Source organism: Pogoniulus pusillus, chromosome 11, assembly GCF_015220805.1.
Source record: "Pogoniulus pusillus isolate bPogPus1 chromosome 11, bPogPus1.pri, whole genome shotgun sequence".
Lineage (NCBI taxonomy): Eukaryota > Metazoa > Chordata > Aves > Piciformes > Lybiidae > Pogoniulus > Pogoniulus pusillus.
In genome coordinates this window covers 15,215,647-15,232,189 of record NC_087274.1, presented here as the reverse complement: position 1 = coordinate 15,232,189, position 16,543 = coordinate 15,215,647, and the positions used below count along the sequence as shown (strand labels likewise).

At 52.0% G+C, this 16,543-nt stretch overlaps 1 protein-coding gene across 1 annotated transcript in view; it reads left to right on the top strand.

Annotated features, from left to right (window-relative positions):
• MAP2K4 (mitogen-activated protein kinase kinase 4) overlaps nt 1–16,543 on the top strand; it is a 73,891-nt gene that overhangs the window by 30,059 nt on the left and 27,289 nt on the right. The window contains exon 3 of the mRNA XM_064151168.1: nt 11,961–12,135. Coding sequence (XP_064007238.1) covers nt 11,961–12,135 — 175 coding nt within the window. The remainder of the gene's footprint in view (nt 1–11,960; nt 12,136–16,543) is intronic.

Sequence of the window (16,543 nt, the reverse complement as noted above, 5' to 3'; positions counted from 1 at the left end):
TCCCAGGACAGGCTGTCATGCCTGGAGTCTTGCAGAGAGGTGTCAGTGGAATTCTTTGTGTGATTGCTCTGCAGCATCACTTGGAGGATGCAGAGCTTGAGCTGGATGTGATCACTTGGTCTGACTTGGAGTTCAGGAGGCACAGGTGACAACAGCCCCATGCAGCATTACAGGCTTGGGGCAGAGTGGCTGAAGAGCTGCTTGGGGAAGGAGGACCTGGGGGAGTTGATTAAGGGCCAGCTGAAGATGAGCCAGCAGTGTGCCCAGGTGGCCAAGAAGGCCACCAGCATCCTAGCTTGAATCAGGGAAAGTGTGGCCAGCAGGACCATGGCAGTGATTGTCCCTTTCTGTTTGGTACTGGTGAGGCCTCAGCTTGAATCCTGGGTTCAGTTTCAAGCCCTTCACTCTAATAAGGACACTGAGAGGCTGGAGCAGGTCCAGAGAAGGGCAACAAAGCTGGGAAGGGTCTGGAGAACAGGGCTGGGGAGGAGCAGCTGAGGGAGCTGGGGGGGGTTTAATGTGGAGAAGAGGAGGCTGAGGGCAGAGCTCAATTGCTCTCTGCAGCTCCCTGAGAGGAGGCTGAAGTCAGGTGGGGACTGGGCTCTTCTCACATGCAACAAGTGACAGGCCAAGAGGAAAAGGCCTCAAGTTGTGCCAGGGGAGATTCAGGTTGAGTGTTATGAGGAATGTCTTCCCAGCAAGTGTTCTCAGGCACTGGCACAGATTGCCCAGGTGGAGTCCCCATCCCTGGAGGGGTTTAAAAGCTGCCTGAATGTGGTGCTGAGTGCTGTGGTTCAGTGACAGTGGCTCAGCAGCAGTGGTGGGAATGTGAGCTCTGGGCGAGTGGTTGGACTTGGTGATCTCAAAGGTCTCTTCCAGCCTCCCTGCTTCTGTGACATTGGTACCTCCAAGGACCCAGCAGATGCAGTCAGATGGTTGAAGGAGGCTGTGGGAAGCAGCTTTGCCCTTTGAGTGCAGACCTTGCCCTACTACAGCCATGCTCCTTGCTCCTGTTGGTCAGGAGCTTCCTTGACAAGTGCAGGAGTTTTGTCTTTGATTTAACCTTCCTGTTCCCTCTAGAAGATCACAGGTTCATTTGGCCAGTGAGCTTTGTGGTCTACCTCTTTTAAGCTGGTACTAATCTTGCTCTGCTGGGGAGCTTTTGGTATCTGCTGCTTCCAAAATAGGTTTCTCTAGCAACTTCCATGCCCCTTGGAGCATCACTGCCCTTGCAGGACTGCTCTTTCTGCAAGAGTTATGGTATCTCAGCACTCTGCTTCTGGATTTAGGCCTTTCATGTCTGGAACCAAACTTTGGAGCTTGTATATCTCCATGAAGCTAATTCCCATTGTTTTCCAGAGGTGCTGAGCACCTGGTTTCCTGCCATGCTGCTGGGACCTGGGATCCTCAGAAATTCTGAGAACCTTTGGGTGTCTAAATCAAGCACAATCCCATAGTCTGGGCTAATCTGGCTCCCCTGGATTCAGAGTGCTTCACACCTGCCAAGGAATTTAGCTGTGCAAACCTAAATGGTTGCACCAAGCATTGTGTTCTCTGGTGTGCAAGTGGGGAGCTAAGGTGAAGGGCAGAAGTTTGTGCCAGGGTAGAGAGTTCAGGAGGCACATCCTGGCAGGGTGTGGCAGCATAGGCTGCTAGCTCTGGGTGAGCTGTGTCATTGCTGGAGCAGTCAGGAGCACTCAGCTCACTTGGGAGCAGCCTCTTGCCCTTACAGCCACCACTGTCTTGGTCCCCTGCCTGCTGCACGGGGGAGGCTCTTCTGGGGAAGGGCAGCTGAAAGGTGAGAAGCCGTAAGGAGATGGTGACAGTGGCAGTCACCTTCTGAACACCAAGACCTGGCCTGGCCTGTCTTACCCAGACTGGGACAGCAGCCTGGGTGGTGGGAGTAGAGGAAGAGCCTGTGGTGGCATTGAGGCTTGTCTGGAGGTTTCTGCTGCCGTGGGATGCAGCCATCCTTAGTCACTGACAGGCCCTGGCACACAGGTGTGTGGGGCACACCAAGGCATGAATGTACAGCATGTCCTAATATCAGGGCTCATGCTACTCCTCAACACACTATGTGAGGGAAGGGGGGGTGGGATGAGATGGGATGGAGGCAGAGCTGCCATCAGGTGTAGCCTGTAAAGGTGTTTCAGTGATGCTGTCCATGGGTTTCCTCCTCCAAGGTGGTGTCTGAGGAGAGAGCAGCAGTTCTGAATTGAGTGCTGTGTTGTTCCTGCTGGGTTGCTGGTGTGGAGGGAAGTGAAGCTTTCTGGTTCAATGGAAATTGGAACATGCTCAGGTAAAAGACTGAGGTGGAAATGTTAATGGTCAGACTGGAGCTTCATTTGCCACTGGAGCTGCTGTGTGTTGGAACAGAGAGAGGCTGCTGCACAGATGAGCAGAGCTGGGCAACGTCCCCCTTGGACAGAAGTGTCCTGTAGGCTTTCCTGGCTTTTAGTGGGATGTGCTGCCTGCCCTTCAGCTGCTGACATGGCCCCATGGGTCACCTGTGGCTGACCTGAGACACAAAGGTGAGCAGCCTGACTCCATCCATGCCTGTGCCAAAACCAGGTGCCTGCAGCCTGCTCAGGCCCAGGCTCCTACTCTGGAGCTGCCTGGAGGAGTGCCAGGAGGTACCTGTTGATTAGTCAGCTTGGCCTGCAGAGCCCAGGTTTGTAACCCTAAGTGTGAGATCTGCTGAGGATGACAGTTGGAGAAGCATTTCTTGTCCTACCCATGGGAGAAGTGGGATTTTCCCCAGTCCCTTTGCTGTGTGCTACATGGGGAATGGTGCTGCTGTTGTGTGTGAGCAGCTGGAGGTTTTGGACTAGCTCTGTGACCTGAGCTAGATTATGTGGTCCTGCTCTGGCAGGGGGGGTGGACTCGATGGTCTCTTTGGGTCCCTTCCAACCCCTGACATTCTGTAAGCCTGTGGAGGGTCCAGGGTGCTTTAAGGCTGCTGGTTTGAATTCATTCTGCTGCCCATGGCCCAGTGGCTGGGAGGCAGCTCTGGGGCTGGAGCTGGAGCGTCCAGCAGACACTGGGGACTCCTGAGCCACAGCCCTCTTCACACATCGGGAGGGACACATCTGGTGTGACGTGGCTGAGGAATTCACACGAAGATGTCATACTGCAGAGGAGGGAAAGTAGGTCAAACTGCTTCAGAGTCAGCATCAGCTCTTCTGCTCCCTCCGTGCTGTGGTGGTAACAAAGCTCCATGTTCTCTCCCTTTTCCTTTACTCATAGAATCATAGAATGGTTTAGCTTGGAAGGGACCTCAAAGCTCATCCAGTTCCAACCCCCTGCCATAGGCAGGGACACCTCCCACTAGAACAGGTCACTCAGGGCCTCATCCAGCCTGGTCCTGAACACCTGCCTGGGCAACCTATGCCAGTGTCTCACCACCCTTGCCATAGAGAACTTCTTCCTAACATCCAGTTTCAATCTCCCCTCTGCCAGTTTAAACCCATTACTCCTCGTCCTGTCATGGCAAGACCTTGTCAATAGTCCCTCTCTAGCCCTCCTGTAGCCCCCTTCAGATACTGGAAGGCCACTCCAAGGTCCCCTCAAAGCCTTTTATTCTCCAGGCTGAGCAGCCCTAACTCTCTCAGCCTGTCCCCATAGGAGAGGTGCTCCAGCTCTTGGATCATCTTCACAAGACAGAGTCCTGAGGCTGAAGAGAGCCCAGAACCTCACAGAAGCACAGAATGGCAGGGGTTGGAAGGGACCTTCCCTCCTTGGGCAGATGCTTGACTGCTGGCTTCATATGGAGAACCTGCTGGTGTCTGGGGAGGAAAATGGTCTGAGCAGATTATTCTGTGTCACATCTCTGATCCGTGTGTGTGCACTCCTGGGCTTGGACTCTTCCCATGCCTTTGGCATATATGTGGTTAATTCGTGACAAGTCCCACAGGAGGCTGTGGGTCACTCACTGGTGCCTGTGTGCAGGAGGGGTCCCTGCTGTGCTGTGCAGCAGACCTGCTGGTTCTTCCCCCACCCCAGTTGTCACTGCTGGACTCCAGGCACTCAGAGGTGGTCAGGCACAGGCGTTTATTTTTTCCCTGGCTAAGTGCCATTCAGAAATGTCAGGAAGGATTTTATGTGGACCACCACTGATCAGATCTCTGGGCTGGATTTGAGCCCTGTGTTTCCAGACATACACCTTGCAAACCACGTTCCTGCAGGGAACCCCAATAAAGAGCTGCCCTCACTGGCTGTAGGGGTGCATGCAGGGGATCACAGCAGCACCGGAGTGCAGCCTTCAGCTCTTTAGGGGTTAATTGCCACTGTGCATTTTACCCTGGCTACAGAGAAGTGAGACAACTCTTCTGCTCTGAAGGAACCAATCATCTCTTTTGTCTTCTGCACACAGCAAGTAATGCAGAATCAAAAGAAGAGAGTCTGCAGGTTTGGATCCTGCTTCAGCCTCATAGGTCATCATCAACAGCTTCTTTTTTTCATCCCTTGCATAAATGAGTGACATGCACTGTGAAGCATGGAGGACATACGGACTTGACCCCAGGGGAACCTGATGTGGCACCAGCAAGGACACTGTGGTGGATAGAGTGGATGTGATGGAGGGTGGGAGCTGGCCTGCAGGGCTGAACTGGTGTTGACTTTCTGCTTGTTGAAGGACCTGACCTCTGAAAGGTTCATGGTGTGTTATGGTGGTGGAAACTACATTGCAAGAGCCATGTGAGTGCATTTTGGGAAACCACAAGAAGGTGTCCAAGCCAGCCTGCAGTGGATTATGGCCATCCTGAATGGTCTTCTCTTGGAGCCTGCTGCAGTTCTTTCCATGGTGAAATACGCTGGTGGAAATCTGGGTGAGCAGCTGATCCTTCATGGGCACCCTGATGGCTTTGCAGAGGCAAGTGTGGGTCAGTTGAAAGAGATTGTTTCAACTCTCTCTTGCTTCTGCAGCCTGGAGGTTGTTGTCCTCTTTGAGGAGTGCTGTGTTTTGGTTCGGCTTTGATCTTCTAGGTGGGTGTTTCGTGGCAGTGAAGAGGGGAGAGGTGCTTCTCTGGGACCATTGGCCTCAGAGCATCCTTCATTTTCTGTAAGCAGCTTTACAGAGCTTCCAGAAAATGTCCTTGTGGCTCCTGGGAGTCAGCAGAGAAAGCTAAGCCCCCTGCAGCCATCTTGGAGGAGACCAACACAGAACATTTCACTCTGCCACTAGGCCATGGAGCATGGGGACCTTCAGTAGCCTGTTGGAATCTTGCTGCTCAGGCAAGAGGCACTTCAGAAATGCAGGTCACATTAGATCTGCTTGCTCTGTTTATGACCTCTCTTGTGGTCACCACACTTGATGGCTGCAGCTCTGTGGAGCAGCAGCCTCTGGCTTGCTGTTTGGTGACTTTGTTGTCTCCTGTCTGTCCTTGTCTGCCACAGAAAGAAAAATACTGCCAGGTCCACTGCTGGCACTCAGTTCCAGGTTACTTCAGGCTGTGAGGCAGCCTGCAGTTTTATCTTTGTCCCAAATGGAAAATAAATCCCACAGGAGAAGTTGGAGAACTTTCAGCTGCCAGGCCCAGGGCTGGAGTGTTCTGATGCACAGAGGCTCAGAGGGGTGGCTTGGTGGAGGCAGTGAAGCAAAAACCCTTCGTTGCTCAGTATCTGCCTTTCTCAGGTGTTCCCAACTAGATGCTGAGCAGAACCCTCAGTTCTCATTGATGACTCTGGTCATCTGGACAAGGACTTGAGTGCTTGTTTAGAATGGTTTAGGTTGGAAGGGACCTGAAAGCTCATCCAGTTCCAACCTCCTGACATAGGCAGGGACATCTTTCACTAGAACAGGTTGCTCAAGACCTCATTCAACCTGGCCTTGAAACCTCCAGATAGGTTGTGGATCACAGAATGTGATCCACAACCTCCCTAGGCAATCTGTGCCAGTGTCTCACCACCCTCACTGCAAATTGCTTCCTAACATCCAGTTGCAATCTCCCCTCTGCCAGTTTAAACCTATTACTCCTTGTCCTGTCATTACAAGACCTTGTCAATAGTCCCTCTCTAGCCCTCCTCTAGCCCCCTTCAGATACTGGAAGGCCTCTACAAGGTCTCCTCAAAGCCTTCTTTTGTCCAGGCTGCAGAGCCCTAGGCCTGTCTTCATAGCAGAGCTGCTGCAGTCCTCGGAGCATCTTTGTGATCTCCTCTGGACTCACTCCAATAGTTCCATGTCCAGTGCCTAGCAGGAGCTTGTCTTGGGTGAGCTCCTCAAACCTTTCTGAGCTAGCAGGCAAGGAGGTTTCTAAACCTGGACAGCTTGAGGGACTCAGGTTCTGGATCTCTGATGTTTGTTCTTAGAGAAGTGTCACAATGTGGAGTGGTCACTCACCTTTGTCTGTCTTTGTGGGGCTCTGGGGGCAATAAGAAAGGACACAAGTGTTGAAGTCATGCAAATGTATTCACAAGGAGAGGGGGGAAGAGGACTGAGAAGCCCACCTGGCAGAGCACACCAGTCCTAGATTGGTGGACTCAGGATAGAAGCTGGGGTTTGTGTTAAAAAACAACAGTCAAACAGTGAAATTGTGAAGTTCTGCTTTGGAGCCCCCTCCATGAGACAAGCAGAGCAGTGCTTCTAAACCCACCTGGTTGTGTACCTGTGTGATCTGCCATAGGTGATCTTGCTTTGACAGAAGGATGGGCTGAGTGATCTTTTGAGGTCCCTTCCAATCCCTAACGTTCTATGAGCCTGTGAAATGCTGAAGTCCAGTGTAAGCTTTGAGTGGGTTCAGTGATTGTGCTACAGCCTGGCTCATGCCCAAAGCAAGATGAGTTTGACATTGATGTGCTCAGTTAGGACAGGCTTCAGCACAGCTAACTGAGAGGTTTCCTTTGTGTCAAGGGCCAGGTTAAGCCAAATCCATTCTCACTCAGTAGCCTCCTTAGGGACTTGAATACAATATAGTCGCATGTTGAAAGCCTCAGCCAAAGACCGTGGAAATCAGGGAGACTTTGCAACTTTGAGAGTGTGCTGGGCTGTGGAAGGGCCTAAGGAAGGGGCTGTGCAGTCTCCCATGTCTTCATGTTGTGGAGGAGCATAGAAAGCCCTGAGCAATGCTAGTGAGAGCTTCTGCCAGCAGGTCCCGACCAGAGGGAGCGAGTGTGCATTTGCCTTTAGTCTGAGCAGGTAACAGATGCAAAACTGGATCACAACCTTCCTTTATTCCCTACATCCTTCTTAACCTCTAGGAATCTGTTACTAGATACAGCCAAAGCTCAGGGCAGCTTACATGGGGCACAGCAAAGCAAAGCCAGTCCTGCCCTCTTGCAAGGACTCTCTTGTCCATCAGCTTTTTGGAAGCAGAGGTTTCTGCTCAAGAGAATCCCAAAGCTTTGGGAGAGCACCAACATTTTTCAGCCCTCTAGAAAACAGTTGGAACGTTTCTTATGGAGTCTTTGTCCAGTGGAATAGAAACCAGGGTGGTTGTTTTACTAGAGTGAGCCCACAGGGTTTGAGAACTGCTTTTTTAAGGCATCCAGACATTGAGATAGGAACATTGCAACCTCTCCCAGCTTTTGGAGGGCTTGGTAGAGAGGTTGCGTTAGCCAAAGTCACCAGCTGTGTTTTCACTCTGAGGATACAAACAGTGCAGAGTGGTCTTGGCCCCCTGCAGTCTGCAGGGGAGGGGTTTCCTTAGGCTTTCAGTTCTGCCGCTCCTTTGGCTGACTGGCCTTGAACCAGCCTCTGAAGTCCCACTGCCTCAGCAGCTTGTTTTTTCCCCACCTCGTGGAGGAGTGGAGAATCTTCTCACTAACTGGAGTGTAGATGCAAGTCTCTCACTGAAGCTCCTTAGAATCCATCCCTAGGCAGAGGCTGGTGAAGCACAGCTGGTTTGCTTACATCTTTCTGACTGCAGTTTTGTTCATGCCAGCTGCAATGCCAAACACCTCAACGTGGGGCTCTTGAAGAACTCTTGAGCCAAGAGGAGATCGGTGCCATCTACAGCATCTTTCTGGCCTTGCTTTCATGTCTGATAGCTTTCAAATTTGCTTTGAAAGTCCACCTCCTGTTTTCTGCTTCTCCCCAGGGTCCTCTTTTTCAATGCCAAGGAAATGATTGTTTCACCAGGGTCTGGCATCCCTGCAGTGCTAGCGGCAGGGTGGAGGGAACCAACCACAGCCTGTCCCACAGCTCCCCAAGTCTTCCTGCTTCTCCCTCTGTGGTTCTGTGAGCCTCCAGCTGTGGCAGAGCTTGCTGTTAGAGTCTGGCTGGCCTGGCTGACAGTGAGCACCCTCCTGTCCCCGTGGTGTGACCCTGTCCTTGGCCCGACTGCGGTGCCTGGCGCCAGCCGGCCGCCTGCCTCCTGCCAAGCCGGACCCACAGGCGGCTTCAGTTCTGACAAAGGCCAACTGTTTGCAGGAGTTGTTGTCTTACTTGGTGCTCCTAATCCCTGGAATCAGTGCTGTGACAAGCATAGTAACCATCTGCACTCAAAACCACACACTGGTGTCTTTCAAACGCAGGAATCTCCACTCCTCCTGAGCTCTGCTGCTCAGTGGCAAGCAGGGAGCTGGAAGCTCAAGCCCTGGACAAGCCATCAGAAGCTATAGTCCCTAAAGTTCCTTGAGAATACTACTTTTAACTAAGGAGTCTGTAGCCCTTTAGCTGTTTATCTTGATTTTGAAATCATACATTAGCCCCCCAGGTCCATCTCAGACATCCTGAGCTTTTGGAAGATCTATAATCGCAGTAGTAATCATCGCAGTATCACCAAGGTTGGAAGAGACCTCATCTGTGCCCAGTTCTGGCCAATGTTCCCAACCTTAGGGAGAGCTGGATTGCAGAGCTTGGGAACAAAGTGAGAAGAGGAGGCACATGTCTGCTGCCATCTGTGCAGGCTCTGATGAGCAGTGAACACAAGGACTGTCATCAGGCTGGTGCAGAAGCAAGGACTGGGCTTTAGCTGCTATGTGGGGTTTGCTCTGCAGCGAGTTGTGGCACAGGCAGAGCCAGGCTGGTTTGTGTTCTGGGGGCAGGGCTGCCCTCTGCATTTGTGTCCTCATCTATCTGCAGCAGTGCAAGTCTAGTGGTAGATGAGCTGCATTGATGATTAATTTGTTCTCATTGCCTCACTCAGTTCTGCATCAACAAATTCCCAGTTTTTCTCAATGCAGAGAGTCTCCTTTCTAGATTTGCAGTTTTTTTCTTTCGAGCTGCCTTCTTGGCATGGAAATCCCTTGAGATTTTAATTTACACTGAAGAAAAGCTGATACAAAGTGTAGGGCTTTGATGGTCAAAGCATGGATGAAGTCTCAGTTGCTGACTGTGGCTGCAGGCTGTGCTGCTTCAAGGAAGACTGCATGGCTGGCGTGGGACAAAGTAACCAGAGGTATCTGGCTCTGTTAGACCTGTGGTTGGCTTTTTTTCCCTGGGGATCTGAAGAGAGCTAAGCAGGAGCTGTGATTGCACTAGAAGGCAGATGGCATCGTCTATCCGTGATGGAAGTGAAGCCAAGGCTGACACACGAGGTGCTGTAAGTGGACAGTGAAGATTCATCTCCATCCCAGCCCCTGTAGCTCTGCTGCTCATCACCAGAACACTGCAGAGGGCCCCTGGCACAGCCTCGTGGAGGGACATGTCCCAGCTCACATCTCCTCCCTGGCTGTAGCTGCAGGAGCCGTGGCACAGCCTTGCTTTCACCTTCCATCTGGGGAGAAATAGGCTTGGTGTGTGAGTGGGACATGGCAAATGCAGGGTGGCTTCTGCTGCAGGGCCCTGGGTAGGAGAGCAGCAAAGGGAAGGGTGAAGATGAGTTGGTTGCTTGCTTTGGATAAACCAGGTCAACGTTTGGATTTGTTAGCTTTAAGAGAACTCCAATCTGAAATGCTTGGAAACAGGAGATGGAACAGATTTGCCCAGAAAATCTGAGCTCCCATTTCAACCTCCTGGTAACACCTCTCTGCCTTTTCTTCCCTGCCCTCCTGAAGGTTTAGCTCTTGGTGGTTGTGCTTATTCCTACCCCATAGCTGGCAGGGGGCAGGTAGGAAATGCCCCTTTGCTGGTGCCTCCTCAGCATGATGCTTCTCACCCACCTTCTGCTTTCAAAAGAACTATTTTTGTGTAGGAGCAGTTAGATAGTGGGTGGCTCCTGCAGCTTCCAACAAGACAGCTGGCAAGGCTGGAGGTCATGTTTCATTTCCTTTCATTTTGTTCTTTTCCTTTTTTCTCTGTTTTTTATTTTATTTTAATATCATTTTACTGCCTTCTTTTCATTCCTTGCTTTTTAGTGAGCAAATTCCACAGAGAACCTCCCTCCATGTAGTGGTTTATTATGCCCAGAAGCTCAGGGATCTGTAAATAGAGCTCCCAGAAAGGTGCCACTGCTGCTCCACCTTGCTGCTGTCTGCCTTGCAGCGTGCTGGGTTGGAGCACCACCAGCAGGTTGCCTACAGTGTTCCAAAGGGCATTGGAGGGACACCACGTGGAATGACAGGTTGAAAAGCTGAAGCCAGGCAGGTCAGAGAGCAGGAAAGCCCCAGGGCAAGCACAGTGTGGGAGTGGTGAGGGGAGCCCTTCACCAGGGCCTTCACTGAATATGTCAAGGGTTCAGGACATGAAGCTGCTCCAAGCCCTAAACTGAAGCTGCAGAGAAGCTGAAGTGCAGCAGATGAAGCCATTTGAACTGCTACAGTCAGTTGACCTTTGGACCTGACCTGAGTGCCCTTGAAAAACCTCAGTTCCACATAGAACCCAGGGGAGGTCATGGCTGTGTCCACCACTGCTTCCAGTTGGGCAGTGGCTGCAGCTGCAGGTTGCATTGGTCAGTGTGGGATCAGCCTTGAGGTCTTGATCCCTCTGGCTGATGATCAACTTCAAATGCTTCACGTGTGATCTGCTCCTTGGGCAGACCCTGGGCAAGTGTGTAGTGGCTTAGTCAAGTGCTCAAGAGAAGTGATCAGAGGCTGAGTGATGTGTTTGACAGAGCCTCCCTGGCACCCTGGGCAGTCAGAAATCCCTGCGTGAGGTCAGTGCCCTGCAGTGGGGAGTGTCTGTAGTGCTGCTGATGCTGCTTGGAAGTGAGGAAACTCAGGCTTTGGCTTTCTCTGTGGTCCAACAAGTGTGGCTCAGCTCATTAATGAACTTTTGTATGGCCTCTGAAGATGAGAAGTGTTGCAGATACTCTGCATTTGCTGCTGATTCAGTGGCAGCATTGCTGCAGCAGCCTTCAAGCAGCCTCTTACCTCCTCTTTCCTGCAAACTCTGGGCATGAGGCTGCTCCTTACCTCCACCAGTCCTGGTGGGCTCAGTAGGAGCAGTGTTTGCCTGAGGACATTAATTGAGCTGTTTGCTAAAGACACACTGGGGCAGGCATTTTCTGGATTCATTTGTCATGAGCAATTGACCTTTTTTATGTGATTGGCTCTTGATTTGGTTTTGAGTTCATTTCATGGTTACCTAACACCAGGAGCAGCTCTTAGCTAAATTGCACTTTTCCATGAAGAGCAAACTCCTTCCAAAGCCCCTTCTCTGCTTCCCACCTCTGTTGTACACTGCTCCCTCTGGAAGGCAGGCAGCTGCGGGCAGCCTGGTGACGCAGAGCAGCAGAAGCTTTTGGGAGCTGGGGCTGGGGAGTGTCCTTCAGGCTCTTGGTTCTGCATATTCTCAGTTCCTGCTCAAAGCCTCAAAGGTGTTTTGTGCACAGCAGGAAGAGCTGAGTGCTTAGAATGGCTCTGCTGTGTGAGACATGCTGAATGCCACAGCACAGCTGGAGAAACTCCTCTCTCGAAGCTGTGGGCCAAGGGTTTGTCAGTTTTGATTGAACATTTTCCCCTCACCCTTGCACCTCCCTCCCCCCGCCCCCCACAACCCCCAACCACAATCCTTGGTGGAGTCAGAGTGTTGCTGTAGCCTTTGTGAACCCCTCTCTTCTAATGTTTAATCAAGTGCTGAAAAAAAAGAGACATTTACAGACTATTTAAAATGTGGAAAAATTGCTTCCCAATATTTTTGACAGAGAGAGACTGAGAACACACAGCATTGAATCGTCAGGAAAATTGAAGATTTCCCCTGAGCAACATTGGGATTTTACAGCAGAGGACTTGAAAGACCTTGGAGAAATTGGACGAGGAGCTTATGGTTCTGTCAACAAAATGGTCCACAAACCAAGTGGGCAAATTATGGCAGTTAAAGTAGGTGATGCCCATGCTTACCTTTGTACTCAAGTGCCCTAGGGATGAAATGGGATGGAGAATCGATGTTCTTCCATCTAGCACCCATCTACTGCTCTCCTCTATTTCTTTCCAGTGCAAAGGCTGCTGTTTGCTGAAAAAACCTGCTCTGATGGGCCTGTTGTCAAGTGGTTTGTGAAGCTCTCATGCTTGCTGGGTGCCCTTTTGACAATGCCTGTCAAGAACCTGCTGTTGTGAGGGGAGCACACTCTGGAGACTGCTGATGGGCCCTGGGCCTTTCACCTCTGGGTCACTGGTTCAGATGCAGCCTAGGCTGGAGCTAGGTGCTGGCTGACAGCTGCTGGCTTGGGGTCTCTGGGAGGAGCCGAAATGGAGTGGGCATCTTCTAGGGAGTGTTTGGCTCTTGCTGTCTTTGCTTTTTGCTTACCATGCTCAGGAGAGGGAAGGTGTAGCAGTTCTTTGGGCTGGCCATTTTCTACCTTTGTCTACACAAAACTTGCCTTAAACCCAGAAACAGTCTGCAACCTCCTTTCCCAGCTGGGTGATCCAGAGGAGTCTTTCTCTTGCCGTGGCTGTGCTGCTCAGTGGGCGTCTCTGAGGAGCTGGGCAGTAGCCATTCTCTCTCCTTGTTCTTTGCTTTCTGCCAGCTGGCAGAAATTACATCAGTCTCTGAACTGGCTGATGATCCCAGTGCAAGTGCCCCCATGGCTCCCATCAAAGAGCAGGAGTGAGCTGGGTTGGAATCTGTTGCTCTCTTTTCCAATTCTGTCTTCTTTGGAATACTCCCTGGTCTGCTCTGGAAGCATTGGCTCCTGTTGCTCTCAGGTGCCTGGTGGGCATGGCTCAGCCCTCGCTCTAGCTGCTGTGAAGAGAACTCACACTTCTTTCTAGTGTGCCAGGTTACTGGAGTGCCACCAGCCAGTGAACATTGACTTTCCCACAATGCTGGGACCTGGCCTGGGCTCTGGGTGCTTTAGCATCACCACACCAGAGGTGTTTCCATCTGCTTCAGTGAAGCCCTGAAAGCCTGCAGTGGAGCTGGTAGCTGATCATAGCTAAGGGCTTGTTTCACTGGCTGCCTTTGGTGGAATTTGTAGATGGAGTTGGCAGATGACAGGCTAAAAACTACTACTGCAGTGATATGTCCCCAAGCAGCTCCAGCCTAAAAGCTAGGGGCTTTGACCTGGGCAACTCCAGTTCGGTTATGGTTGTCACAGTGGTGGCCATGGCTGGAGGCTCTGAGAAGGGAGCTTTGTTGCCTTAGCTGAGCTGGTTGAGGAAGGGACACCTCTGCTGGCACAGCAGTCCTGATGTCCCAGACTGTGTTTGCACAGGGGACATTGACAGGATAATGCAGGCAGTGCCGAGAGGCCGTGCTGCAGGGACAGCTCCCACCTGGCAGGCAGAAGGCAGCAGTTTAGCGTGTTTGAAGCACACAGTGGAGATGATGTTGCACAGCACCCTGAGCTGGTTCCCAAGGGAAGAGAAGTGCTGAGCTTGGGGGCTCACTTTTAAACAGATCAGCCTGAGGGTTTACTTGGAGATGTCAAACAGTGGTGGGCTAGGGTGGTGTCACCTTTTCTCTGAAGCCCCTTGCCTTGGGCATGCAGGGCCTGTCGGAGGAAGGTTGGAGGGTCTGGCCAAGGGCAGCATTTCAGTGGGAAGAGACTGTTTTGCTTGCCCCAGTGGGGATTAAACACAGAAGTGAGCAAAGGCAGAGCTGTGGGTGGAAGAGGAAGTGAAGTCTCCAAAGCAGCTGTTCCACACTTGTTTTGAGAGGAGGTTTCAGGACAGGACTGAGTTTGAGCTAGCAACTGGTTCCTGCCCAACCACTCAGCTTTCTCTTGCTCAGGTTGCTGCTGCTTTTGGGCAGCTGAGGTTGTGCATTCATCTCTCTGCATCTGCTCTACCTGAATCTGCCCTGTGAGCCACCTGTGTTTGGGGCTGTCCACCTCCTGCTCTTTCTGTCTCACTCAAGCCTGTCATGTTCTGGCAGCTTGCAGAGCTATTGCCCCATCTGCCCACCTGCATTCAGAGAAACCAGCTGCTCTCCACCATTTCTCTTTGCTCTCCGGGCAGGAGCTTCACTTGTTTGCTTCTCCTTCAGCATAATGACATCCTGTAAGGGAAGACTGAGAAGGTTTGGAAGGGAGTGGTTTGGGGAGACAAGTCAGTCTGGTGTTTGCAGGCCTTGGCTGTGATCTCAGTGACACCTGCTTGCAGCCTCATGTTGTGTCACTGTGCTGTGGGCATCAGGACCACTGCCCTGTAACTAGCTGGGTTGTGAACCAGTGTCTGTGGTTATTTGGTGGTGCTGCTGTGCCTCTCCTGTGCTTCCCCAAGAGCAACATCAGTGCATCAGGCAAATCATCCTTGCAAGGACCTTCAGCAGTAGGAAAGAACTTTATGGAGGTTGCAAGCCAAGAGTTGTTGGCTGTTCTGTACTGATGAGTGAAACAGAATGGCTTCAGGAGCTGCTAATTAGATGCAGGGAAGATTGGTACAGGAGCCTCCCCCAGCTGCAACTGCAGCCTTCTGCACCAGTACCCAGATTTCCAGTGCCACTGTTGTGAATCTCCAGCAGTCAGGTACCTGAGGACACTGCTTCTGGAGGAGCAAAGCCCTGTTTGCAGCTGCCACCACCAGCTGCATCCCTTGTGACTTCCCAGCTCCATTTCACAGCCTCACAGATTGGCTTGGGGTTGGGTTGGAAGAGACCCTCAAAGATCATCTTGTCCGACCCCCAGCAGGCAGCAAGGACCCCTTCAGCTAGAGCAGGCTGCACAGAGACACAGCCAGGCTGATCTCAAATGTCTCCAAGGATGGGACCTTAACCACCTCCCTGGGCAGCCTGTGCCAGTCTCTCCCCACCCTCACTGGGCACAACTTCCTCCTGATGTCCAACCTAACTCTGCCCTGCTCCAGTTCCAAACCATTGCCTCTTGTCCTGTCCCCACTGGCCACTTTGAACAGTACCTCCCCAGCCTGTCTGCCAGTCCCCTTCAGATAATGAAATGCAAATACTGCTGTGACCAGATTGAAATCCTGCTTGTTCTACAAGCTCACAACATGGAGCATTGCTTTTTGCCCCATGCTGGAGCCTTCCTCTGGCTGACAGCAGCTTCTGCTGTGTCCAGGCACCTCTGGGCACTCGGCCTGCTCAGCCCCTGCAGATGTGGCTGCCACAGCCTACCCTAGGATCCCATTCTCAGCTCCTTCCTCTGGGTTTTCCCTGTCATGTCTTCACACGAGGAGCAGGCTATGATTCCTCCCAAGTATGGTTCAGCCCAGCCCTTGTCCTCTCCCCATGTGGTGCATGTGGCAGCAGCCCCAGCACAGCCCTTTTTCCATGCAGGACCAGCTGGGATCTGCAGGCAGAGGCTCCAGCTTCCCCCGTTTTTTTTTCCTTTTTATGCATTTTGGAGCCTGTCAGTGGTGATCTGGCAGCTTGCAGGAGCATGTCTCACTGTTCACACAGACAGGGCTGCCAGGCCCTGTGTGAATCAGAAGCTTCATCTCTGCTTCAGCCTCAGCAGTAGAGGAGGACCATGGGCCTGGGCCTGTCACTGCTGTGCAACCGCAGCAGCAAAGCTTCAGCTGGTGGAGGGAGCATTGCTGGGAAGAGGCTGCACTGTGAGCTCCTCTGCCTGGTCCTGCTCCTCCTTCTCAGCCTCGGTCATTTTGTACCTCTGTGGACACTTCCTTAGGCAAAAGATGTCCTGAGCCTCTGCAGGAGCAGGCTGGAGGGGCTGCAGGAGCAGGGAGCTCAGCCTTGTCAGGCTGCTGGCTGCAGCAGGTTGGATTTGCAGGCAGACCTGAGCATCTGAGCCATGCTTTTGCATCCCTTCCCCTTAATGCCATGGAGAGTCTCTTCCTAGAGCCATCAGGAAAAGAGGGAGAGGAAAATGGAAAGAGGAATCCCAGCTCAGAGGAGTTTAGTCAAACATTTCTTGTCTTTGCCTCTGGAAAATGCTGTGCTGCTTCCCACACCTTAGGGAAGGAGAGCCTTTTGTTCATGTGATCCTTCCTCTCTGAGATCTTCCGGGAGATGCTGAGGCCCTGCTGCCAGCTGATCCAGAGCAGTTTTCTTCTCCCTGACAAAAACCTCTGCTCCTTTGCTCCAGTATTTATTGGCACATGAGGCCAAGAGTCTTACAGATGGGGAAGAGAGCAGTCTAGTTCTGTCCAGTGCCAGCTCTGTCTCTGCAGGTTGACAACTGCAAGGCCACTTGGTGCATTAACTCCTCACCTCCTGGGCAGATCTGTTGTCTGAGCTCTTCAGTTTGCTTCAAGAAATCCCTGCCCTGGCCAGTAATAACCTGTAGCACCAGCTCTGTGATGTCCCCTGCTCCAGCTTCCAGTTCTACCCAGTGAGTGTCCTTTGACTGCTTCCCATTTCTTGTTTGCT